The sequence below is a fragment of the Corythoichthys intestinalis genome, unplaced genomic scaffold, assembly GCF_030265065.1.
Source record: "Corythoichthys intestinalis isolate RoL2023-P3 unplaced genomic scaffold, ASM3026506v1 HiC_scaffold_26, whole genome shotgun sequence".
Taxonomy (NCBI): domain Eukaryota; kingdom Metazoa; phylum Chordata; class Actinopteri; order Syngnathiformes; family Syngnathidae; genus Corythoichthys; species Corythoichthys intestinalis.
This window is the reverse complement of record NW_026651595.1, coordinates 2,553,645-2,580,806: the sequence shown is the minus strand read 5'-3', so window position 1 is coordinate 2,580,806 and position 27,162 is coordinate 2,553,645. Positions and strand designations below refer to the sequence as shown.

At 40.2% G+C, this 27,162-nt stretch overlaps 1 protein-coding gene across 2 annotated transcripts; it reads left to right on the top strand.

Annotated features, from left to right (window-relative positions):
• The first annotated feature begins 385 nt into the window (after window positions 1-385).
• LOC130911311 (cleavage stimulation factor subunit 1) lies at window positions 386-26,337 on the top strand. 2 transcript variants are annotated; one of them, XM_057829188.1, is made up of 6 exons: window positions 386-532; window positions 751-956; window positions 1,038-1,315; window positions 1,384-1,581; window positions 20,769-21,159; window positions 25,749-26,337. In XM_057829188.1, the coding sequence occupies exons 2-6, from the start codon at window positions 788-790 to the stop codon at window positions 26,006-26,008; spliced, it is 1,296 nt and encodes a 431-aa protein (XP_057685171.1). In that variant the 5' UTR covers window positions 386-532; window positions 751-787; the 3' UTR covers window positions 26,009-26,337. The 2 variants fall into 2 exon arrangements, with proteins under 2 accessions (XP_057685171.1, XP_057685170.1); XM_057829187.1 differs by having other exon boundaries at window positions 748-956; window positions 25,749-26,336.
• The last annotated feature ends 825 nt before the right edge of the window (window positions 26,338-27,162 follow it).

Sequence of the window (27,162 nt, the reverse complement as noted above, 5' to 3'; positions counted from 1 at the left end):
ATAGCTTGTAGGCCTCCATCTTTGGAGTCTTTCGTCATTTTTGTTCTTTTAATATAGTGCATTTCTTTTCTTCCAGATATAGTCAAAATTAATTTTTAATTATTTTTTAATAGCTCTATTAGGAATGGCTAGTGAATATCAGGGATAGATGCATCATGATATGCTTCCCATCTTGGTAAGAAATATACGGCCCAACAGACTGATCTCTCTCTGTAACAAAGAGTTGAGTCTGTGCTAACTGTATGTGAATCGCTCACCCCATTTTTGCAAGATTTGTATTTGTATTTGTATTTGTTATGAATAAAGTTTTTTTTTTTTTTTTACCAAAAAAAAAAATAACTGTCGTAAAAATGTCGCAAATAAACGCATGCGCATATAACTTGTGCATGTACTAACCAGGGCCTGGTACTAACGATTGCGCCACTCACATCGGTTTGCGATAAGGCAGCCTCTTGCAAGACAGAAGAAGAAACAAAAGGAAACGAGCAAGTAGCATTGCCTGCACGGCACGCACGCGGAACAGTCAAGCCAAGTAATTCGACATTGCGTTAGGTTTTGCTTTTGTTTTTGTAAAAGATAAAATTATTTGCTACGTCCGCGTACCAACGACCTTTCCATTCATTTAGTTATTCGGGCAATTTATTTTAATTTGATAAGTAACTGGAGCAAGTAGCATTTTTATTTTTGTTTCTGGGCGAATAATAGTGGCGCTAATTTCCACTCATTTGTTTGTATTTCTGTGCATAGTAGGCAGTGATTAAGAGAACTACATTTTCGGCTTAAGAAAATGTATCGACCAAAGCCAACATTGAAAGACCGGCAGCATCTGTATAAACTCATTATAAGCCAACTACTCTATGATGGCTACACAAACATAGCTAATAGTTTAATCAATGAAGTTAAACCTCAAAGTGTGGTGTCACCATCGGAACAGTTGGTTCAGCTCGCAAAAATTGGTAAGTTTCTATGATGACGCAGATTTTATTTGTTTTGTTTTAATCTTTGGAGACACCTAGCAAATAATATCTGTATAACAGGAATGGAGAATGATGACAGTGCTGTTCAATATGCCATTGGGCGCTCTGATACAGTAGCGCCTGGTGTGGGAATTGATCTGGAATTCGATGCTGATGTCCAGACAATGTCTCCAGAGGCATCAGAGTATGAGACTTGCTACGTTACCTCCCATAAGGGACCTTGTCGTGTTGCGACATATAGTCGAGATGGCCAGCTAATTGCTACAGGCTCTGCGGATGCTTCGATAAAAATACTGGACACTGAGCGTATGCTGGCCAAAAGTGCAATGCCAATTGAGGTAAGGCTGAAATGGCAAATGAGCGTTATTTTGGGAAAAAAAATAATTGTTGAACTTCTTTTGTACAGGTTATGATGAATGAGACAGCTCAGCAAAACATGGAGAATCATCCTGTGATCCGAACGCTTTATGACCACGTCGATGAAGTCACCTGCCTGGCTTTCCACCCATCTGAACAGATCCTTGCCTCTGGCTCAAGAGATTACACCCTCAAACTCTTTGATTACTCAAAACCTTCTGCTAAAAGAGCATTTAAATACGTACAGGTAAGCGATTGTATCCATGAAGATCTTGCCTCTTTGTCACTCGTATTTATATAGTCGTGGGAACCTCTGGGTAGCCGGCAGGTCCTTAAAATGTCTTAAATTTAATATTAGGATGATCAAGGTCTTAAATTTTCTTAGATTTAATGGAAAATTTCAGTAGGTATTACATTCATATGATGCATTTTACGCCAGTGAAATCACTGTAATATGCCGTAAAACTTAACTAAAGGTGGATATTTGTTTTATAATTGGTTGTGCACTAAATATGAGTTTGGGAATAATATATATTACACGGTACGCAGTGTTGCCAACTTGGCGACTTTCTTGCTAAATGTGGCGACTTTCCTGAGCCTCTTGGCAACGTTTTTTTTGTCAAAGTGACTGACAAATTTAGTGACTTTTCCCCTTCTTTTTCTTTTTTTTAAAATCACTTTGTGCTTCTTGCACAACATTATTCCTCTCTCTAAGGCTACGTTCATACTACAGGTCTTAATGCACGAATCCGATTTTTTCGTGTTTTTCCGACTGGAGTGAGGCATTAACTTGACGGTCTGAACGTGACAAGTCGCATAGAACGGGACCATTTCAAATCCGATCTGGGCCACATTTTTCCAGACTGTCGCGGCGGTCTGTACTGTCCAGTCCCGCAAATCGGATTTCATGCAGCAATTACGTCATCAAATAGCGAGAGAGTCGTTACCGTAGCGATGCACCTGTGCGTTATTAGCGCCTAGCTTGCAGTGAACACGGCTTTCGGGGAAGGGCTGGGCTTCACAACAGTCATAAAAAATAAAAATGGGTTGAGGATAAGCCTGAGAATGCTCAGTTTTCTCTGTTACAAGTGAGCAATATTTCAACATTGCTTACACGGCCGAGAGAGAGTCGGGGCAAACTGCCCATATGTGTGTGACGTGCACGGACAGTGCGTGCATGCTATCGATCCATATAAACTTTGAATATAAGCCTAAACGGGGATTATTTATGTCTGTTATTTGTGTCCTTTTGAAAAGCAAAACATGATATCCCTGGAATGACGGATGACGTGTGTCATTTGTTTTGATGCTTCTGCGCATGCGGGTCTTCTTGCTTAGCGCGTGTCGGACTGCGAATTAGTGCGCATGCGTAATACTTGAACGGTCTCAATGGATAAAAGCAGTCTGAACGGGCACGCCAAAAAAACGGATATGACAAAAAATCGGATTCGTGCATTAAGACCTGTAGTATGAACGTAGCCCAAGAGTGTCCTTTACAATGGCGTACCACTCGCAACACATCACTTTTGGTCGTTGTTGTTCATTACGTTAGCAATTGTTGCAAGGCGGGTCAAGCTCGCGTTTGTCCCAATGCTAAATGCATGTAAATAGTGGACGAACAAGATGTTTACTGAGTTAAACCTACCAGTTCTGTCCGAAAATGATGTCCCTGGTGCCAAATTAACTGGTAAAGATGTGAAAGAACATACAAATGTTCAATGGGGTACCGCACGCTACACGTCACTTCCGCTCATTAATATTCATGACGTGAGCAACTGTTGCTTAGGGGGGGGCACTGCTGTTTGTCCCCAATAGTAAATGAATGGAAATGGTGTACGAAGGAGATGTCTACAGAGCTGAACCTACCAATACTGTCTTGCCTTGCCTTGCCAAGGGCTGAAAAAGAGCCGAGCTGATCCATACCTTTTTCCTTACGCCACTGACAATGACGTTCTCCTGTTTCAACAAGCTATCCTTTACCCCCATATGCCCTTTCTTTCTTATATATTATATCCTCTGGTTGTCTTACGTCTCTGACCGTTCTTGGGGGTAATTTATATTGTTAGTTTCGTGTAGCAATCGCAAATGCTTTCCAGTGACAGCCAACGAACACTTATAATTCTTTCATCAGTAACAAATCTTAATTCTATTAGTTTATAATAATAATAATAATACATCAAAATTGTATAGCGCTTTTTTGGACACTCAAAGACGCTTTACATAACATAACACATAAACTGAATTAAGAATTAAGAGGTGGGAAAAGCTAGTTTGAACAGGTGGGTTTTTAGGAGTGAGTTTTGTAATGAGTCCGAGTTCCTGATGGGTTTTGGGAGTGAGTTCCAGAGTGAGGGGCAGCAGCGGCGAAGGCTCGGTCGTTATTTACTTACTAAAGTGGTTTCCTTACAACAGAAAAGGTAACAACAGTGGCAGTCAGATACCACTTTAGTTTTTTTCCAGGTCATTCATTGTCAGACAGAAGCAGCACGGCAAAACGCCAAGCTAAAAAAATAAGTAAAACTAGGCCTGCAAGCAGGACTGAACGGGCCCTCGCAATCTAGCGCAACTCGGATGTCACGCAACTCGTACAGTGTGCAGGTCAGGGCGGTGGCAGATCCTCCTCTCTAATCATCTTATTAGAACCTAACATGCTCGAAAGTCGCCTCTTTACATTCACACACCTAAGAGATAAAAACCCCTATTGGAGAGAGTACTACAAAAAAGAAGTGAATAAAGGGTCGTCACAGCAACAGACAGAGACATGTGGACATGGGCCGTAAAATAAGGATTTCAAAAGGTCTTGAAACTATACAATGACCAACCTGAAAAGAACTGGACATATATTAGAAAAATGAGTGACTTTCTATTGCCACTAGTTGGCGCTATAGGGTTGATGCAAATGACCCCTACAGGACCCTTCAGAGTGTGACTCAACAAGCACGAGATGTTTGGCGCAGATATGTTGTAAAAGTTATGACTGTTCAAAACTTGTGGTGAGACGAAATGGCTTCAGTCATTTTCACTTCTCCTGTTGGACTCTTCAGCTTCAACCAAACCTCGGTATTTTTCATCAGGCACCTGAACACATGTCTTATGGCTCCCCTGATGCAGGTTTCAGGTGAATATATTTTTTTCCTTGGCGGAGGAGCCTGTTTAGTAAAATCCTGTTCCCACTAGGGGGCGCTAGGCCTAATGGGTAATGTTTCAATGCACTCGTGTTAAGGGTGGGATCCCGCACATACTTGCCAGATATGAAAAAGATTGAACGTTGTGTCAAGGAGCTATTAGTCTTTTACTGAATTTGTCATTTTGCCAAAAATATGGCCGACTTTGGTACCACGCCCAGGTCAGACCCGTGAATAAAAATGCACCATTTTGAAAATTTTAGATCTCCTATGTCTCCTGAATAGTCTCACCAATTTTGAAGATCATCCAACTAACTCCCTCTGTGACAAGGTCTCAAATGTGCACCCTGTTAATTGATAAAAAATTCACATTTGATCCAAAATACCCGATTTCCTGTTTGGTTTGGAATATGGGTTCAAGAGACTTTTTGGAGCAGTTTTGCACAAGGTATCGACTCCCCAAATTTCATTGCTCTACGTTAAAAAAACCTATAGGAAACGCCTTTTTGAAAAATTCAAGGGGGCGCCACTGAGCTATTTTGTTACATTTTTTTGTAACGTTGCAAGATTATCAAAATCCACGCAAAGCCGAATGTATGTGCAAAATTTGGTGAGTTTTCGTGCATGTTCAGGCCTCCAAATGTAAACTGTACTACAAATGGATAAAAATTTCACATTCGATCCAAAATACCCGATTTTCTGTTTGATTTGGAAAATGGGTGCAAAAGACTTTGGAACAGTTTTGCATAAGGTATGGACTCCCCAAATTTCATTGCTCTACGTTGAAAAACCCAATAGGAAAGGCCTGTTTTAAAACTCCTTTCTGTCGCCACTAGTTGGCACTGTAGAGTTGATGCAAATGACCCTTACTGAAGCCATGACTGAAGCCATTTCGTCTCACCCTTCAGGGTATGACTGTCAACAAGCACGGGAAGTTTGGCGCAGATATGTTGTATATCTGCTGAGTTATGACTGTTCAAAGTTTTTTGTGAGACAAATTGTTGACGGTCATATTCACTTTCCTGTTAGGACCCCGCCGCTTCAACGAAACCTCAATATTTTTCATCAGGCACCTGAACACAGGTCTTAAGGCTCCCCTGATGCAGGTTTAAGGTCAACAGATTTTTTTCCCTTGAAGGAGGAACCTGTCTCGTAAAAAAAGGCATTTCCTGTTCTCGCTAGGGGGCGCTAGGCCTAATGGGTAATATTTCAATGCACTCGTGTTAAGGGTGGGATACCGCACATACATGCCAGATATGAAAAAGATTGAACGTTGTGTCAAGGAACTATTAGTCATTTACTGAATTTGTCATTTTGCCGAAAAAATGGCCGACTTTGGCACCACGCCCAGGTCAGACCCGTGAATGAAAATGCACCATTTTCAAAACTTAAGATCTCATATGTCTCTTGAACAGTCTCACCAATTTTGAAGATGATCCAACTAACTCCCTCGGCGAAAAGGTCTCAAATGTGCACCCTGTAAATCGATAAAAATTTTATATTCGATCCAAAATAACCGATTTCCTGTTGGGTTTGGAATATGGGTGCCAATGCTTTTTTGGAGCGGTTTTGGACAAGGTATAGACCCCCTAAATTTCATTGCTCTACGCTGACAGACCCTAATGTTATAGGCCAATTTTAAAATTTCAAGGGGGCGCCACTGAGCCATTTTGTTAGATTTTTTTGCAACGTTGCAAAATTATCGAAATTTACAATTTTCTGCACGTATGTGCAAATTTTGGTGACTTTTTGTGCATGTTCAGGCCTCCAAATTGGCCGTTTTCATTTGCCCTGAAAATAAATAAATAAATAAACTAGGCCTGCAAGCAGGACTGAACGGGCCCTCGCAATCTAGCGCAACTCGGACTGTGTGCAGGTCAGGGTGGTGGCAGATCCTCCTCTCTAATCATCTCATTAGAACCTAACATGCCCGAAAGTCGCCTATTTACGTTCCCACACCCAAGAGATAAAAACCCCTATTGGAGAGAGTACTACAAAAAAGGAGCCACTACTGAGCTGTGCAGCCAAGCCCTTATTCAAAACCAAAATTAATCTTCTAACTGGGCCAATTCGACCAAGTGTGCCAAATATTGTGGCTCTATAAGCTGCCTGAGTCTCTGAAAGAAAAATATTTCCTTTAAATGGCAAACAAAGGGTCGTCACGGCAACAGACAGAGACACGTGGACATGGGCGGTAAATAAGTATTTTAATAGGTCTTGAAACTACAATGACCAACCTGAAAAGAACTGGACATGTTTTGGAAAAACGAGTGACTTTCTATTGCCACTAGTTGGCGCTGTAGGGTTGATGCAAATGACCCCTAAAGGACCCTTCAGACTATGACTCAACAAGCACGATATGTTTGGCGCAGATATGTTGTAGATGTTATGACTGTTCAAAACTTGTGGTGACACGATATGGCTTCAGTCATTTTTACATCTCCTGTTGGACCCTTCTGCTTCAACCAAACCTCAATATTTTTCATCAGGCACCTGAACACAGGTCTTAAGGCTCCCCTGATGCAGGTTTAAGGTCAACAGATTTTTTTTCCTTGGAGGAGGAGCCTGTTTCGTAAAAAAGGCATTTCCTGTTCCCACTAGGGGGCGCTAGGCCTAATGAGTAATATTTCAATGCACTCGTGTTAAGGGTGGGATCCCGCACATACATGCCAGATATGAAAAAGATTGAACATTGTTTCAAGGAGCTATTAGTCCTTTACTGAATTTGTCATTTTGCCGAAAAAATGGCCGACTTTGGCACCACGCCCAGGTCAGACCCATGAATGAAAACGCACCATTTTGAAAAGTTTAGATTTCATATGTCTCCTGAATTGTCTAACCAATTTTGAAGATGATCCAACTGATTCCCTCTGTGACAAGGTCTCAAATGTGCACCCTGTTAATTGATAAAAATTTCACATTCGATCCAAAATACCCGATTTCCTGTTGGGTTTGGAATATGGGTGCAAGAGACTTTTTGGAGCAGTTTTGCACAAGGTATCGACTCCCCAAATTTCATTGCTCTACGTTAAAAAAACCTATTAGGAAACGCCTTTTTGAAAAATTCAAGGGGGCGCCACTGAGCCATTTTGTTACATTTTTTTGTAACGTTGCAAGATTATCGAAATCCACACAAAGCCGCATGTATGTGCAAAATTTGGTGAGTTTTCCTGCATGTCCAGGCCTCCAAATGTAAACTGTACTAGAAATGGACAGAAATTTCACATTCGATCCAAAATACCCGATTTTCTGTTGGATTTGGAATATGGGTGCAAGAGGCTTTTTTGAGGAGTTAGGCATAAGGTATCTACTCCCCAAATTTCATTGCTCTACGTTGAAAAAACCCAATAGGAAAGGCCTTTTTTAAAACTCCTTTCTGTCGCCACTAGTTGGCACTGTAGAGTTGATGCAAAGGACCCCTACTGGACCCTTCAGGGTATGACTCTCAACAAGCATGGGAAGTTTGGCGCAGATATGTTGTATACCTGCTGAGTTATGACTGTTCAAAGTATTTTGCGAGACAAATTGTTGACGATCATTTTCACTTTCATGTTTGGACCCCTCCGCTTCAACGAAACCTCAATATTTTTCATCAGGCACCTGAACACAGGTCTTAAGGCTCCCCTGATGCAGGTTTGAGGTCAACAGATTTTTTTCCCTTGGAGGAGGAACCTGTCTCGTAAAAAAAGGCATTTCCTGTTCTCACTAGGGGGCGCTAGGCCTAATGGGTAATATTTCAATGCAGTCGTGTTCAAGTTGGGATACCGCATATACATGGCAGATATGAAAAAGATTGAAAGTTGTGTCAAGGAATTATTAGCCATTTACTGAATTCGGTGTTTTCCCGAAAAAATGGCCGACTTTGGCACCACACCCAGGTCAGACCCGTGAATGAAAACACACCATTTTAGAAACTTAAGATCTCATATGTCTCCTGAACAGTCCCACCAATTTTGAAGACGATCCAACTAACTCCCTCGGCGAAAAGGTCTCAAATGTGCACCCTGTAAATCGATAAAAATTTCATATTCGATCCAAAATAACCGATTTCCTGTTGGGTTTGGAATATGGGTGCCAATGCTTTTTTGAAGCGGTTTTAGACAAGGTATAGACTCCCCAAATTTCATTGCTCTACGCTGACAAACCCTAATGTTATAGGCCAATTTTAAAATTTCAAGGGGGCGCCACTGAGCCATTTTGTTACATTTTTTTGCAACGTTGTTAAATTATCGAAATTTACAATTTTCCGCACGTATGTGCAAATTTTGGTGACTTTTCGCGCACGTTCAGGCCTCCAAATTGGCCGTTTTCATTTGCCTGAAAAAATAAATAAATAAATAAATAAATAAATAAATAATAATCCTTTGCAAAACAATAGGGCCTTCGCACGCCTAGTGCTCGGGCCCTAATAAGGTAGGTCATGACATAAAGAGGGCCGGTCTGTGGCACAAAACTTTTTGTTTTAATTGTATCTTCAATAAATGTGCATTCTTTAGTCAAACACTTTTAGTAATTGAGGTTAAATTTGATGTTCAGCGCTTTATTTTTTTTAATATGATTAAATATTATCTAAATAATGGTGCGAGAAAAGTATTAATTAGGGCCCGAGCACTAGACGTGCGAAGGCCATATTGTTTTGCAAAGGATTATTATTATTATTATTATTATTATTAGGGCCCGAGCACTAAGCGTGCGAAGGCCCTATTGTTTTGCAAAGGATTATTTATTTATTTATTTATTTATTTTTTCAGGGCAAATGAAAACTGCCAATTTGGAGGCCTGAACATGCACAAAAAGTCACCAAAATTTGCACATACGTGCGGAAAATTGTAAATTTCGATAATTTTGTAACGTTGAAAAAAAATGTAACAAAATGGCTCAGTGGCGCCCCCTTGAAATTTTAAAATTGGCCTATAACATTAGGGTCTGTCAGCGTAGAGCAATGAAATTTGGGGAGTCTATACCTTGTCCAAAACCGCTCCAAAAAAGCATTAGCACCCATATTCCAAACCCAACAGGAAATCGGGTATTTTGGATCGAATGTGAAATTTTTATCAATTAACAGGGTGCACATTTGAGACCTTGTCTCAGAGAAAGTTAGTTGGATCATCTTCAAAATTGGTGAGACTATTCAAGAGACATAGGAGATCTAAAATTTTCAAAATGGTGCGTTTTCATTCACGGGTCTGACCTGGGCGTAGTGCCAAAGTCGGCCATTTTTTCGGCAAAATGACAAATTCAGTAAATGACTAATAGTTCCTTCACACAACGTTCAATCTTTTTCATATCTGGCATGTATGTGCGACATCCCACCCTTAACACGAGTGCATTGAAATATTACCCATTAGGCCTAGCGCCCCCTAGTGAGAACAGGAAATGCCTTTTTTTACGAGACAGGTTCCTCCTCCAAGGAAAAAAAATCTGTTGACCTCAAACCTGCATCAGGGGAGCCTTAAGACCTGTGTTCAGGTGCCTGATGAAAAATATTGAGGTTTCGTTGAAGCGAAGGGGTCCAAACAGGAAAGTGAAAATGACAGTCAACAATTTGTCTCGCAAAAGACTTTGAACAGTCATAACTCGGCAGATATACAACATATCTGCGCCAAACTTCCCGTGCTTGTTGAGAGTCATACTCTGAAGGGTCCAGTAGGGGTCATTTGCATCAACTCTACAGTGCCAACTAGTGGCGACAGAAAGGAGTTTAAAAAAGGCATTTGGAGGCCTGAACATGCACGAAAACTCACCAAATTGTGCACATCCATGCGGCTTTGCGTGGATTTCGATAATCTTGCGGCGTTACAAAAAAATGTAACAAAATGGCTCAGTGGCGCCCCCTTGAATTTTTCAAAAAGGCGGTTCCTATTAGGTTTTTTTAACGTAGAGTTATGAAATTTGGGGAGTCGATACCTTGTGCAAAACTGCTCCAAAAAGTCTCTTGAACCCATATTCCAAACCCAACAGGAAATCGGGTATTTTGGATCAAATGTGAAATTTTTATCAATTAACAGGGTGCACATTTGAGACCTTGTCACAGAGGGAATTAGTTGGATCATCTTCAAAATTGGTTAGACTATTCAGGAGACATAGGAGATCTAAAATTTTCAAAATGGTGCGTTTTCATTCATGGGTCTGACCTGGGCGTGGTGCCAAAGTCAGCCATTTTTTCGGCAAAATGACAAATTCAGTAAATGACTAATAGCTCCTTGAAACAACGTTCAATCTTTTTCATATCTGGCATGTATGTGCGGGATCCCTCCCTTAACAAGAGTGCATTGAAATATTACCCATTAGGCCTAGCGCCACCTAGTGGGAACAGGAAATGCCTTTTTTTACGAAACAGGCTCCTCCTCCAAGGAAAAAAAATCTATTCACCTCAAACCTGCAAGAGGGGAGCCTTAAGACATGTGTTCAGGTGCCTGATGAAAAATACTGAGGTTTGGGTGAAGCAGAAGGGTCCAACAGGAGAAGTAAAAATGACTGAACCCATTTCGTCTCACCATAAGTTTTGAACAGTCATAACTTCTACAACACATCTGCGCCAAACATCTCGTGCTTGTTGAGTCATACTCTGAAGGGTCCTGTAGGGGTCATTTGCATCAACCCCACAGCGCCAACTAGTGGCAATAGAAAGTCACTAATTTTTTCTAATATATGTCCAGTTCTTTTCAGGTTGGTCATTGTAATTTCAAGACCTTTTGTAATACTTATTTCACGGCCCATGTCCACATGTCTCTGTCTGTTGCCGTGATGACCCTTTGTTCGCCATTAAAAGGAATTTTTTTTTTTTCAGACTCAGGCAGCTTATAGAGCCACAGAATTTGGCATACTTGGTCGAATTGGCCGAGTTAGAAGATTCATTTTGGTTTTGAAAAAGGGCTTGGCTGCACAGCTCAGTAGCGCCTCCTTTTTTGTAGTACTCTTTCCAATAGGGGTTTTTATCCCTTAGGTGTGTGAATGTAAAGAGGCGACTTTCGAGCATGTTAGGTTCTAAAGAGGTGATTAGACAGGACGATCTGCCACCACCCTGACCTGCACACTGTCCGAGTTGCGTGACGTCAGAGTTGCGTAAGATTGCGAGGGCCCGTTCAGTCCTGCTTGCAGGCCTAGTTAGGGCCCGAGCACTAGGCGTGCGAAGGCCCTATTGTTTTGCAAAGGATTATTTTTTTTTAAATTAATTTATTTATTTTTTCCAGGGCAAATGAAAACGGCCAATTTGGCACAGGAAAGTGAAAATGACTGTCAACAATTTTCCTCGCTAAAAACTTTGAACAGTCATAACTCGGCAGATATACAACATATCTGCGCCAAACTTCCCGTGCTTTTTGAGAGTCATACCCTGAAGGGCCTTGTAGGGGTCATTTGCATCAACCCTACAGCGCCAACTAGTGGCAATAGAAAGTCACTCGTTTTTCCAATACATGTCCAGTTCTTTTCAGTTTGGTCATTCTAGTTTCAAGACCTATTAAAATACTTATTTACGGCCCATGTCCACGTGTCTGTCTGTTGCCGTGACGACCCTTTGTTCGCCATTTAAAGGAAATATTTTTTTTCCAGAGAGTCAGGCAGCTTATAGAGCCACAATATTTGGCACACTTGGTCGAATTGGCCCAGTTAGAAGCTTAATTTTGGTTTTGAATAAGGGCTTGGCTGCACAGCTCAGTAGTACCTCCTTTTTTGTAGTACTCTCTCCAATAGGGGTTTTTATCTCTTGGGTGTGGTAATGTAAGAGGCGACTTTCGAGCATGTTAAGTTCTAATGAGATGATTAGAGAGGAGGATCTGCCACCACCCTGACCTGCACACAGTCCGAGTTGCGCTAGATTGCGAGGGCCCGTTCAGTCCTGCTTGCAGGCCTAGTTTTCAGTTGAAATGGCATTTAAAAAGGTCTTAAAAGTCTTGAATTTAGATTTATCAATCCTGGGGGGACCCTGATTAAAGTTTAAAGTTATTTAGCCTCCTTACTTAGTTGTCAGACTCGTGTTGAAAAGGGTTTTAGTACTCTTCATAACAACTAGCCAGCTGAGTTAGGTGAGTTGAATAACACACAATGGTTGGTAACAAGAAACTGACCTGTTAATTCAGTGATAAACACAAAATATTATAAATAACAAACAGAAATGGCATAGTCAGTCAGTAAAATGTGCAAATCATATTGTAAATTGTCTTGAAAAAGCAAAGAAAACAACCTCAGTGGAAAATCCCACAAACCCCCCAAGCTATTAGATGCTTTTAATGTTTCGTGCATTAGTTACAAAAATTGTACAAAAAGCCTCTCAGGTTTGAATAAGCGACTATTTCAGTATCAAGTAAACAGTTTGAAACGGTAAATAAAATACTCAAGTCCCCATTCTGTATCCGCAGCTTTACACTACATTCAATTAATTTAATGTTGCGAATTAACTGTTAAAGTTGTTAAAATTGCTCTCGTTATTCCATAATTTCCCTTCCGTCTTCTTTTGACATGTGAAAGTTTTAAAACTGTTTTGAAGATAGATTCAAGTCAAGATTTTGCCAATTTAGGAGTATTTTAGATAAAAAAGTTAATTAGGTTTGCTTGGAAGGTTCGCTACAACAGCCTTCTAGGGAAGTCTCCTGCTTTAAGATGGCAGCTGTTTACTAAAGCCGACAAGACTGTCATTTCGCATCTAGTTTTCAAAACGTGTTGCTCACACCGTCGAGTCTGTCATTTTGCATCTAGTTCTATATACATATAATATCTATTATCTACAGCAAAATGATGTTGACGTAGTTTGTAGCGGCTGTCAGCTGCAGGTAGGTATTGCTGTGTTTTTTTTATCTAGCAGCTTAGCAGCTCAGTTGAGCCGAAGCCGTGAGTTGAGCATTGGCATTACCGGGTCTATGACTAGCATGATGTCTACTCTCGGGACGCAATGCGGTCCGTTCCTCATTGCGTCCCAAAGACCGTGCTGTGTATTAGTTCCGCTTTACTTGACATATTTCAATAATCGGAATTTGGATGTTTGTGAATCGTTCTCGAATCTTCCACGGCCGAAACGCTCAAGGCTCACTCAAGGATGTAATGACGGCTGGGCATGTTTTACCGTGGTTCTGAGTGTTGGATGGTGCGTCTTTACTCATGAGAGATAATGGCTCGTCATCCAGAATGAATTTGTCAGCAATGACTCTTGCGATTCCCTGGTAGGGCTGGGCGATATGGTCTTAAGCATGTATCACGTTAAATTGAGCAGATTTAGCTCGATAACGATAAATGACGATAAATTCGCCCAAGCGGACTGTTATATGATTTGAAAATCTGAATCAATGCATGAAATACAGATTAACTGTTTCTCGTTGATTTATTTACCAGCTTACAATTTTATTTAACAATTGTACATGCAGACTAAACATTAAGTGTATAAAAATATTGTAAACAATAAGAATTAAAGTTTGAACCTTTGTAACAGCTTGTATGGCTTGAACAATGTACATTGTCAAAATCAATATGCCTGTGCAAACATGTCATTGTAACACATATGACTTATAACTTAAACAGTACACTTCAAAAAGACAACTTATTGTTCATGGCTGCTGTGACATAATTACTCAACACGATTGTTTACTTCGAGGTTTGTTTTTTTTTCCCCAGTGCATTTGTTAATACACGAAAGTAAGCCTGTCGCAATATGCAATAATTCCATTTATCGCGCGATATATAAAAAGGAAGGCGGTAATATTTCCGCTGCGATTTATCGCCTCGTGTGCACGTGTGTGCGCGCGTGCGGCAGACGTGCTGTTAAAAGTTCGTTACCAGCTGCGCAAAATGCATCTTCGTTCCAGGTCCGGCAAAAACTAGCGCCAGAGCCAATCGTTCCCATTATATCCTATTGTTCAACGTATACCGGCCGCGTCAGTGCTCCGGAGTGACTGTGGACCATCTATGGCGCGCCGGTGTTGTTGACGTTTGGGCGCTCCCGTCAGGAGTGACATTTCACGCGGGGTGGCTATTTTTCGGCACAACGCTGGATATTTACAACGAAGTCCGCCAAAACATTATTACCAACTGGCTGCTACGAATAACCTCACTTTGACAACGAACAGCTGAATGAAATTAAGAGCGCTGTGCTTCAAACTCGTCCTGTTTATGAAAGCCGTCATATGCTGGTGTTGTGTAGTAATGAGCAGACGTGACTTCAGCGGCGCTTTTTTAATGCGCAGTTGCGCGCACACGCTAGATATCATGAAATGGCAAACTAGATGTGCTACGTCCCATGCCATTGGCTACGTGAGCCCAGAGTGATTATGGGACATGTAGTCCATATATTACATCGATGAATTCTAAACTGTCATTTGTCACATGAGGTTAAGAAGGCCAAATCAATCCATACCAGTGACTATAGATAATGTTGCAAATATTGTTAATTCAGTACGTGACACAGATGGATTCGGACCATAAATAGGATGTCTTGCTCATGTAGTAAACCTAGCTGCTAAGAGAGCTGTAGCAATCAACGGTGTGCCCTGCCTCACTTTACAAACAGTAAAGATTGTTCTCAGCACTTTTATACAAATTTTTTTCATATCAGTAAGCAGTAAGCACGTAAATATTATGCACTGAAATGCATGTTTATATGATGGCAATTTAATTTTTGCTCGTTAGCAAAAGAAAAAAAAAAAATACAATTATTTTTTTTTTACAGAGCATTAAATGTATTGAATCGGATCGAAAATCGTGTCCCCCGTATCAAAATTCGTACCGAACCATGACTTAACTGTATCGTTGCATCCCTATGGAACACCATAGCAGAAGCTATGACGGGAAATGTTTTCATTTTCCTAAATGCTTAAGTTATTAAGTGCAATTTTTTTTTTTTTTTTTTTTAACACATTTTATTTATTCTGTGTTTTTGTGCATTATCAATATTGTTGTTTTTTACTTAAGAGGCAGGGTCTATATGTTTTTAGTTGTGATTTCTTAAAAAGTATATTTGAATTTAAGAGTAAATATTTATCGTGTTTAAATGGGTGTACTTGATCTATTAATATATACTGTATTCGCACTGTGTTATTGTAAATTGGTTAAAAAAAATTGGCGGGGGGGGCGCAATAATATCGCATATCGCAATAATTTATGAGAATAATTATCGCACACTAAAATTTGTTATCACGACAAGCCTACACGCAAGTACACATGAACCCCCACACAAACACACACAAATTAAAGCTATATTGATCTTCTACAAATGAAACATTTAAGATTTTATGATGGATTAATGACACAGAATTAAGCAAATACAGATAAATAGCTGGGGCCATTAAACGGTTGTTATATAATTTTCATTGTTGGATTGTACTTTATGCTAAATGCTTTACCATCACAAAAGCTATCAGAGAAATCACACACAGACAGATACAAAATAACGCGAAATACTAATTGCTAGATGCAGTCCGTGCTCAATCCACTCATTAAGTTCAGCCGTTTCGACAAGGTTAGAGCTGCTATCCGACTCCATCACGTTCATTTATAGCGTTAACCGCTAGCGTTAGCCGCTAGCGTTAGCCTGTGGCCTGGCTACCAGTAGAAAGCACTGAAAGCACCCTCTCCGGAAACCGTGAGAGCAAGGGAGGACAGCGGGTGAAAGCCCGTCTGGATGCCGCCAAGATTCTACTTAATGTTGGGTGAAAGTTTGGCGAAACTTCCTTAAGCCACACTCCATCATGTTTGCTTGTAGCGTTAGCCGCTAGTGATAGCCTACCGGGCTTCTGTTTGTTTGGCTTCCTGATAATAGAATAGAATAGAATGCCTTTATTTTTTAAATTACTAAATTTATCGACATAGTCAAAATTACGTCGGTCATCGTGAAGAATTTCGGTACCGGTAAATTTTCGGTTTACCGCCCTGCTCTATTCCCTGGGCTTTGGGACTGTCGAGTGCCAGTTTGTCACGCATAGCAAAAGTTTCTGCCAGTTGCGTAGGACCTTTCTTTTTGTCTTCGGTTTTCTTAACATACTCTTTATATTGTTTATGGTGGTATTTCGCTAAATACTTGATTAGGTTGGTTTTAGTAAAACTTCTTACAGCTTTACCACCACGCCTGACTTTATTGTGGCATATGTTGCCCTCTGCCTCTTCGTCTTTGTCGTCCTTTAAGGTAAAATGATCCCACACAGCTGACATTTTTACCGATAAACTTTAAATTTACATTGCAGTCATAATGTAGGAGATGCCAAGGAGGTAAATTGGGAGACGGGTGTGCCGTAAAATGCGGACCGGATTTTAGGGAAACCAAAGCCAAAACTGGAATGGATTATGTAAATCGGTGCGTGGAAAACCTGGACCAGACTTTCAAAAAAAAAAAAAAAAAACTGGATCGGCAGTCTCGATCTGAATTTTTCCGTGTTGGCCGATCCGATACCGATGCGCATTGTTTTGCGCATATCGCCGGTCGATCCGATCCAAATATGGGATCGGGACAACCTTATCCAGAGGTAGCTTTTTCATCGACACCTTTTTCTTGTGTGCATTGCCTTACGCCACTGACAATTACATTCTCCCGTTTCAACAATCTATCCTTTACCACCATATGCCCTTTCTTTCTTATATATTATATCCTCTGGTTGTCTTAAGTCTCTGACTGTTCTTGGGGGTAATTTACATTGCTATTTTTGTGTAGTGATCGCAAATGCTACTCGTTTACAGCCAACGAACACTTTTAATTTTTTCATTAATAACAATCTTAATTCTATAATTTATTTACGCTTCCCCCTTACTAAAGTTGTTTTTTTTACAACAGAAAAGGTAACAACAGTGGCAGTCAGTTACTATTTTATTTTTTTCTGGTCATTCATTGTCAGACAGAAGCAGCACGGCAAAACGCGACGTTAAAAAATAAGTAAAGATATCAAAATGGGTCACCTCTTCGCCCTCTGTAGGACCATGGCCACAAACAAAATGTTTACTGCATATGAAAGTGAATGGACATATGCACAAGTTGATCCATTCTTCATATTTTTCCTCCCGAGTTTTTGGTTTAGGATAATGTATGAAGTAGAAATGTCCCGACTAGTCGACAGAGTCGACGTCATTGATGACGTAAATGCGTCGATGAGCACGACATCCTGTCGACGGTTAATGAAGGGTTAAAAAATATATACGCGTGGAAAGTTGATCACATACATTTGTGCGTGCGTGTTGATGGCATATGAGACTCCAGTTCAGTTTCACAGATGTTTATTGGTCATCAACACGCTGTAGAATTAAAGTTAATACATACAAAATAATGAAACACATCTACAGTGTATCACAAAAGTGACTACACCCCTTGCATTTCTGCAGATATTTAAGTATAAGTTTTCATGGGACAACACTGACAAAATGACACTTTGACACAATGAAAAGTAGTCTGCGTGCAGCTTATATAATAGTTAATTTATTTTCCCCTCAAAATAACTCAAAATATAGCCATTAATATCTAAACCCCTGGCAACAAAAGTGAGTACACCGCATGGGAACTACGTACATCCCTAAATGTCCAAATTAACTACTGCTTGTCATTTTCGCTCCAAAATGTAATGTGACTTGTTACAGGAGTGCTGTCAGCTTAAGCAAATGGGGAAAAAAGACAACCTACTTTAGCCTGGCATGGCTCGCTCAACAGAACAGCCGTAGACTGTCTATGACGGTCCTCCTCCGTTAGCCAGTCTTTATAAGTTAAGGTGAAAAATATTATTGTGGTAACATCACCAAAGAAATCGCCAGCTTCGTCAGGTTTCTAATAATTTATTCCATCAACTTGTGCCTAGTGTCCCCCGCAGCAAGTAAACAAGGTGAAAGTGAAACTAAAAAGGCGCACTATCAAGTCAGCCACGCGATGCGTTCAGGTACACTACGCAAACACATTCGCGACATTAGAAACCGGTTTGTTACATTATTACAGGTATTATTATTATCATTATTATTATGGCTAGTATTATTCCAATTTTTATTCATAATGTGCTAAGGGTGTAACGGTACACAAAAATCTCGGTTCGGTACGTACCTCGGTTTTGAGGTCACGGTTCGGTTCATTTTCAATACAGTAAGAAAACAAAATGCAAAATATAAATGTGCTAGTTTATTACACACTTTTGTGCTTTCAACAATAGGAACAGTAGCCTATACAAAGCTAGAATTCTGCTCAAAAAGTAGCAGGTATTCAAAGATAATAATCCAACAACAATTTGCCTTTCAGACCCCGCGTATTGGTCAGCTTTCTTTCTTTCTGAAAGAAAAAAAAGTCCTGTGCTAAAGAGAAAAGCAATCCCAACGACAAAGATTTTAACATGTATTTTACAAATGAAATGCCTCAATGATTTTTTTTCTTATGAACGGTTTTCAAAAGCTTTATTGGTGGATTTTCTCAAGTTAAAGCGCCACACAGAAATTAATAAATTTAATTATGTAAGCAGGATCTGTGTATTATTTTTATTATTTAATTACAGGTGTTGTAGCTCATTTCAATTTATTTTATTTAAATGGGCTATTTTTTATTTTATTATGTGTCTGTATTTTACAAATGTGATGTAGTATTCATTTATATTGTATATTTTATGTTGTATAACTTAAGTTCCTATGTGGTCACGATTGCATATTAATTTGAAAATCAACCGGATCCACCGTATTTTTACACGAGTGACATCCGGTCTGCCCGGTGTTGTGCCGAAAAAGGCAGCGTAAAATGAGTAGAGTGAATTTTGGCAGCCTTTGGAGCTTTTTTTAAAAAGGCTAAAGCCTTGCAATCCCTCTCCCTACAATTAGAAATATCATGGGAAACAATGTGGGGAAGCAAGGTAGCAATTGAGCTTTTTCCTAACACCTTATGTTATTTCCCAACGCAGAGAAGATATATGAATTGGTAGCACTACGCACAGTCATGGTTCCACTTCCCATCATGCATATGGGTTGAATTATGGCTGCAGTATCATTTACTGAAAGCTCAACAAATACACTAGGGAGCAAAAAAACATGATCGGAACAACCCTAGTTATTTATTTGTTTATTTGTTCTTTAATAAAGAATTTAAATGTTCCAAAATGTTTTTGTGAATTAATAAGCGTCAACAAAAATTTAATTGCTAAATTAGTAAAAGAATTTTTTTTTATTTTTAATTAGATTAGTCGACTAATCGTAAAAATTGTCGGCTGACTAATCGGGAGAAAATCAGTTGTTTGGGACAGCCCTAGTATGAAGAAAACATCCTTTGTATATCGTAGTGTCTAGAGTTGTTTCTACAAGTTCCATAGCAGCAGTCAGCATGTTCTTTTTTTGAAAGATTACCGGCAGAAAACAAGTAGTAATAACATGAGTTGCATGCGAGGGCGTGTCTATGTTGACCCACTTCCGGGTTACGATGGCGACGTCACAGTCTAAAAATAGCATTCGTGGGGTACGCAATTACATGCAAATGACCCATAGGGTGCTTAGGGTGTTGCAGCACCCCCTGGTATTGGGGATGAAAAAAATGTTTGGTAGATTTTTTTTTTTTTTTTTTGTGAGGGGATAGGGGTAAATGAATAAAACACAATGTAATGCTAGCGAATTTCACTTTGGGGAGGTCAACAACGGGGGCACGCACAGCTGGACTGAAATGCATGAGACGCGAGAGATTGGCATTGTCCAATAAATGCTTTATTCAAAAAAGAAATGTGGAAACTGGTTTCATAGTGCCAACAAAAACATGACATGGCAAAAACATAGCTTGAAGGCTGTGACGTGTTCCTACTGCTCTCCCTCCATACACAGAAAAATGCACTGGCACAAGACAACAAACGAGTATTTAAGGAGTAAGGCTAATGGCAAACAGGTGTACATCACTACTTATTCATTTGGTGACATTCTTGAGTCACTTCCTTTTCAGTAACCCAAAACATGAAGTGACCTGGAAATGCTCTAAAACCAAGAGGAAGTAAATAATGAACAGGAAGTGACCTGGAAATTCCCTAAAATGAACAGAAATGGACCTGTAAATGAAATCAAATGGGGAAGACCGGGTGTGAATGCTCTGATTTCGAATGAACTTTGGTCAAAATGGATTGGGCATTAATGGCAACCATTCGGTAAAGACACTATTCTAAAGGAAGATTTTGGCAGCAACTTGTTGGTTCTTTTTTTTTAACTGGCACCTTTTAAAAACGATGTAGTGATTCTTGGCAGGATCATATCAATAATCTTTCGGGATACAAAGTATCACGATATATCAACATTTTGATTTTTTTTTTTTTTTTGGTCACATCCATAGATGAGCATTATTGTGTATCACCTAATTTGATTAATGATATTGTAAATCATTTATACAAAATTATTCTCCTTTTAGGAAGCAGAAATGCTGCGTTCCATCTCTTTTCATCCATCTGGAGACTTCCTTTTAGTTGGAACACAGCACCCAACCCTGCGTCTTTATGATGTCAACACATTTCAATGTTTTGTGTCCTGTAACCCTGCGGACCAGCATACAGATACTATAAGCGGTGTCAGTTACAACCCTACAGCCAACAGCTATGTCACCTGCAGCAAGGATGGGAGCATTAAGCTGTGGGATGGCGTCTCCAATCGCTGTGTGACCACTTTTGACAAGGCTCATGACGGAGCAGAGGTCTGCTCAGCCACCTTTACGAAGAACTCAAAGTACGTCCTTTCAAGTGGGAAGGATTCCGTGGTCAAACTGTGGGAAATATCAACTGGCCGGATGTTGGTGAAATATACAGGTACTGATTCATTTTCAGGGTATTTTCGGTATTTTGTGAGACTTTTTTTTTTTTGTTAAAGTCTTAAAGGGAAGACTTGTAGTTCATAAACTATAAATGTTAGTATGAGTTATAATAATTTGATATTAAAACCCTTCTTGATGTTTTCATTTTTATTAAATTTGTAAAGTAAGTTTAACGAGTAGGTTGGCATTGTTGTTGACGCTGCAATGAACTGTGGTCAGTGGCGCTGCCGGTCTTTCAGAGTATGACTTTAGCTACATAAACATGTCATCTGTTCAGTCCTTTCGATTTGAACCAGAGTGGAAAATTAATTAGCAGGACAGCACTGTCGATATTTCACAAAATGAGCAGCAAAAGCAAAATGAACAGGAAAGACGGGATGAGACAAGAGTAGGGCAAAACCAGTGTTCTACCAACATGTTCTACACCGACAAAACGTCCTACAAGGTGAATTTGACACACAAAGTACTACCGTGCGCTTTCAGCTTGTCTCGTTTAGATGCGTACAGGCAGAACGTACTAAAAATTAAATACTTAAACGTACTCTAGTAATATCTAATAAGGGTGGCTTAAATACGCCACGTGACTAATATTATCAACAATCTGCCTTAGTTACCATAAGAAAACACGATGCTTAAAAATATGAAAGGGGAAACGCATGCAATAAGTATTTTGAGGCAAAGAAAAGGTAATAAAAGACTCAATACAAACACAAACGGTAAGTACTCGCCACTTTTAACCGATGTGTGGGACGTCTCGCCACATAGAAGGGAATTGCAGAACACCGATAGTGTTCATGTGGCAAATTCGTCTAGTGACAGTGACAGCTGCGGACTCCACACTGTCGTTGCATGCAGGTAGCGTTCAAGACCACACTGTTTAGTAACATTAGCTAACACAAGGATCATTTTTTTTTTTTCCTGCATCATTAGTATGTGTATTGTTGATCTATCTATTAGCTGCAATCCGTAACAACTCCTCACACTACCCCCCCCCCCCCCCCCCCCCCAATTTCCTTCATTAGTGTACATCCACCCACATGTCCTAGTGCATGCATATTGATTATCAAAGACTTGAGTAGACAAAGGGGGAATCATCTTGAAGTGTTCGTTATTTATCATGTACCAGGATGGGTGTCCAAAACCTTTTTTTAAATGGCAAAACTTCTTTTCAAAGGTCTGAAAAATGTCTATTTTTCAGTCACCTGATTTGACCTACTTTTAATGTGTCAAAAAAATGTCCTCCTGCTCAAAATATTTCTTTCCCCAGAAAATATAGCTTTTCAATGATGTATCGCACATGCATATAGGACAATTTTGAAATTTGGCTAAAGTAGGAGTCTCAGAGCAGAACTGCAAGTCACCTTAGTGTTTTACGCCCAATATTACTATATCATACATATGCTATATTTTACAAGGTCGGCCAAGGAAAGTTGACTTTTAAGCAGCCCAAGATATAATTACTGTAGAATTAATATAGCAATTATGGCCCAGGTTAACACAAATTTCATACTTTGCCAATTGTTTCTCTCGTGTGGTCATCTGGAAAATACGCTATCTGTAGACATCGACAGCAGCGGTTCCAGCTTTTATCAATGATATGAATATTTATAGACATGTAGGGATGCGTCACTCCGCTTGTCCACAGATCGGTCGTCAAGGACATTGAGGATTTCCTTTTCGACTTGGGCTTGACATCCCTTATACAAGCGAGGAAACTTGACTTCAACGAAGTATTTTTGATGTGGTGTAATGTACCTCGGGTTGAGGAGTTACCATCTTCTTAGTTAGGAATCCTGCCTATAGCAATCAAACGTGCGATGACTTCTATGCTTTTTTTCAAGGGAGGAGACGTTTGATCATAGAAGCAGACTCGTGCAAAACACTCGGGTAGACTTTCATCTGGCTCGGGTTTATAATTTTACACTTTGCCCCACCTAATCCATTGCCATTTTTGTCCATTTGCATTTGTTTGAGTCCCATGTGCTCTTTTTCTTGTGTGTGTGCTTCTTCTTGAGGTGGATAGAAGAGGTTTGTTGTGTCTGCATCGGTCGAAGGAACTGACTCATTGCAGTTCAGTGTTTCCCACAGGATTTTAGGAGACTGTGGTGGGAGGGTCTCTGACCATAGGATTTTTTGAAACTGTGGTGGTGGGCTGCATCGGAGTCGGACAGCCACACCATGTCATGCCACGGCGAATTTTTTTTTTTTTTCATTATTTTTTTCCCCCAAGAAGAACCATAACAACGATATTTTTGAAATATTTCATTAGCTAGGCTAATGTTATAGCTCTCAGCTACGGTACATGTATGTAAAATGCGTTGCTGAGTACAGCTACGTTACCCTATGTAATAATGCGACTTTTTTTCTCGTAGCATTAGTACGACTTACATCTCGTAGTGACTCAGGGTTGGCAAACTGTTGAAAAGAGCCATATTTGACCCCCCCCAAAAACCTGATACAGTATGTCTGGAGCAGCAAAAAATTAAAAGCCTTGTACAAGCCTTATAATTATCAATACTAGCTATATTAGCCTACTATAAAAATGACTAAGTTGGCTAGAAATACATAATTAGCCTTCATGATTAAATGTTTATTTTCCCTGCAGTGGATCCTATAGCGCACCACGTGACTACTCTGTTGTACGATGACACCACAAGTTTAACTTCATTACAATATTAATGAATTGAATGAATGTTTGTATCATGTTTGTCCTCCTAGAAATCCTATTAAAACAAAAAAATATATTTCCCTCCCCCAACTTTTTCCATTAAAAAAAAAAAAAAAAAAAAAAAAGCAGCACTAAAGAGCCGCATGCGGCCCAAGAGCCGCGGGTTTCAGACCGCCGTCGTAGCCCTCCTTTTTTCTTTTTATTTGACCCTCATAAGTACTACATTACCACAACAATAACAGTCCTTCTGTCAACTGACCCATTTACAGGACAGGGGGAATTCTAATGGCCGTGTAAAGAGTTTTTCTTGATTCGGTGAGAAGGTGAATAGTTTTTTTCCCCGTTGTTCGTGAACTAAATTTCCACACAAACGCACATCGAGGTACCATTAACTTAGCAAGGAGAGGTAAGAGAGTCATTTTTCGAGTGTCCCAGAGCTCGCGAAATTGTGTGGGGGGGGGGCGCATTTATCCAACTTTCGTCAGCCATAATTGTCTGAAGTTGGCGCGTCGGTGTTGTGCCGAAAAATAGCCACTCCACGCGAAATGTCCCCCCGACGGGAGCGCCCACACGTCACTCGTACAAACAGCCTTTTCTTACCAATCGATGGACACGGAAACGACGTTCTTGTACCGTGAATATGTATCATTTTACTCTGCTTGAACTAATAAATACTTTACTGTGACCAACGCTCTGAAAATAGAGCAAGGCTTTATTTTGGGCCCCGCCTCTCCGCGCAAGTTCAATCAAAGGTTGCTTTCCGTCCAAGACGGCCGTCCACCGCTCACTTTCGCCGAAAAGTCCGATCGAAACTATTGTAATGCCCCGGATATGGGGAAGAAGGAGAGAAGTCTGTATTTGCTTACCCACTCGATTGTGGTAACAATAATAAAGAAAAACAATAACAAAATAACAGCGGGCTGCTACGACATGCGACCGCTATCTCTCGCTATCTCGCTCGTTCTCCCATTCTTCCTACTCGTTCCCCTTGCGTCTCTTAAATAAATAAATAAATAAATAAATTAAAAAAATACTACTCTAAAATGCTGCTCTCGCTCACGCGGGTAGTAGAGTGGAGTGGGCTACAGCTGTGTAATCGGCTGACTGACGCATCTGATTAGTATTTTTTTTTTTCGGGGGGGGGGGGGGGGGGCGCAAACGAGACTGTGGCGGGCCCAAACGAGACTGTGGCGGGCCGCCACAGTCTCGTCCATTAGTGGGAAACACTGCAGTTATCACACAACAGTTTTCTGCTGGTCGTCTGACTTAATGAACTCATAATGCAACCAAACCAATGATTTCCCACCTCTTTTGAGTATAAGTGCCTCCACCTTTTGTGATAGTGGGAATGATAGTTACGTGTTGCGACAGTGATGCAAGTTTGATTTTTTTGCATGCTTGCATGCCTGCTTTTCTCCATCTTCAAAAGCGTGTGCCCGTGTGGTAATTACCGTAAAGTGGCCTTGTCACAAAACAGAACTAGGCAAGCGGTTGTTAGACCTACGTCACAGTATAAAATTTGGTGCAGTCTCAGTTAAAATGTCAGAGCTCTTTGTACTCATCAGGAAATTGGTGGAGCATGCATGGATGACTCGAAAAGTATTTTAAATTTAAAACTTCAGAATATGTATCGTACCTTTAACATTTATGTTTTGATACTAGAGTACTAGAGTTCAATTCCATGTGCGTTTCTGACATGATTAATAAAGATTATTTTAATGGAGATGTTTCCTGCCGGTTGGTCACTGCCAACCCTCCCAGTTAAAAAGGATTTGACGTATGTCTCTGGCAATGGAATCCTAAGACTTATGAGTAGCTATTTTTCTTGGAATAAAAACAAATTTTAAAATGGACATTTTTAACTTGTTTGCGTAATTTGTGAAAGAGGAGCATCTTCAATGTGTTTGTTATTGCAGGTGCTGGTCTGAGTGGACGTCAGATGCACCGTACGCAGGGCGTGTTCAATCACACAGAAGACTACGTTCTTCTCCCTGATGAGCGCACCATTAGTCTGTGCTGCTGGGATTCCCGTACTGCAGAGAGGAAAAACTTGCTTTCGCTGGGTCATAACAACATAGTCCGTTGCATAGTCCACTCGCCCACCAATCCTGGGTTCATGACTTGCAGTGATGACTTCAGGGCCCGTTTCTGGTACCGGCGCACCACCACAGATTGATGACTTCTTTTGACTAAACACACAAAGGACTCCACATGCAGGAATGCAGCACCAATATAAAAAGTCAAAAGTTGACTCAATTCTTATCTTTAAGATTTTTCTTTTTATAATAAATCATCAAAATGATCAGTCATTTGAATGAATTAGTCTGTTTCCTCTACCACTTTGTATGTTTTTATGTTATGTTTTTTCCTCCCCTTTTGTTTATTAAACTTTGGATTATATTTAGATAAAAATAAAATGTGTCTCTAACAATGTTGACTGGTTATTTATAGAGTTCTATGAGGTAACCAATGATGCAGATTTTTCCAAAGGGATACGGCGAAATAAGTATTTGAGCCCCTACTGATTTAGAAAGATTTTATACTAAGAAGTAAAAGAATAGTCCAATATTTTTATTGCCTGGTACACCAGACTCACCGCTGTTCCAACTATTGAGTCTGGCCACCATTCAAGCGGATACAATTTCCAGGGCGGAGCAAGCCACAGCAAACAGACAGCGGAGTGAACCAATCAGCGACGGGCAGACGTGACGTTAGTAAACTGACGAGGGAAGGACAAGGGACTTGCGCGCGGAAGTAAACCTACGAAGAGAGCCAAGTTTATTCAACATGGCTAGCGCGAGACAGACTGTTGTCAATGACTCGTGTTGATGTGTTTTTGGTAATTTAAAACTGATTTTACCGTGGATTGGAACATATTCTCGGCTCTCCCGTTGACCATCTGTGTTGTGGAGACGACTTTGGACGCGCAAGAGTGACGTTGCTCGTTAAGAACACGTCACGCAAATAAACGAATCTGATTTGTCGATTGATTTTGTACCTGCTCGAGAGGCTGTTAATGGGATGGTTCCCAGACTATTTCTCTCAGTGTTTGAAAAATACAGGGAAAATAGTCTGGCAGAGCCAGGCAAATATATTTATAACGGCTCTATTTTAACAGCAATTGAACATTTAAAGAGGCCTTTTTCCCTCATTTTTTCATGTGCCCTGGTTTGAAGTGTGTGCCCGAAGTATCGTATTTTCGGACTTTTAAGTTGTGTGTTTTTTTTCTTCATAGGTTGGTGGGGTGCGACCTCATGTGTGAAACTATAAAAGGGACAAACTGATCAAAATGACGTGTTGGGAGAAATTGGGAGCATGCTGTGACGTCGT

What these genes read in the sequence shown, in the direction of transcription:
- LOC130911311 (XM_057829188.1), top strand. Translation starts at nt 788, where the DNA reads ATGTATCGACCAAAGCCAACATTGAAAGACCGGCAGCATCTGTATAAA. An exon ending in GGTTCAGCTCGCAAAAATTG is followed by an intron (nt 957 to 1,037) that starts GTAAGTTTCTAT and finishes TCTGTATAACAG; the next exon opens with GAATGGAGAATGATGACAGT. An exon ending in GAGCATTTAAATACGTACAG is followed by an intron (nt 1,582 to 20,768) that starts GTAAGCGATTGT and finishes TTCTCCTTTTAG; the next exon opens with GAAGCAGAAATGCTGCGTTC.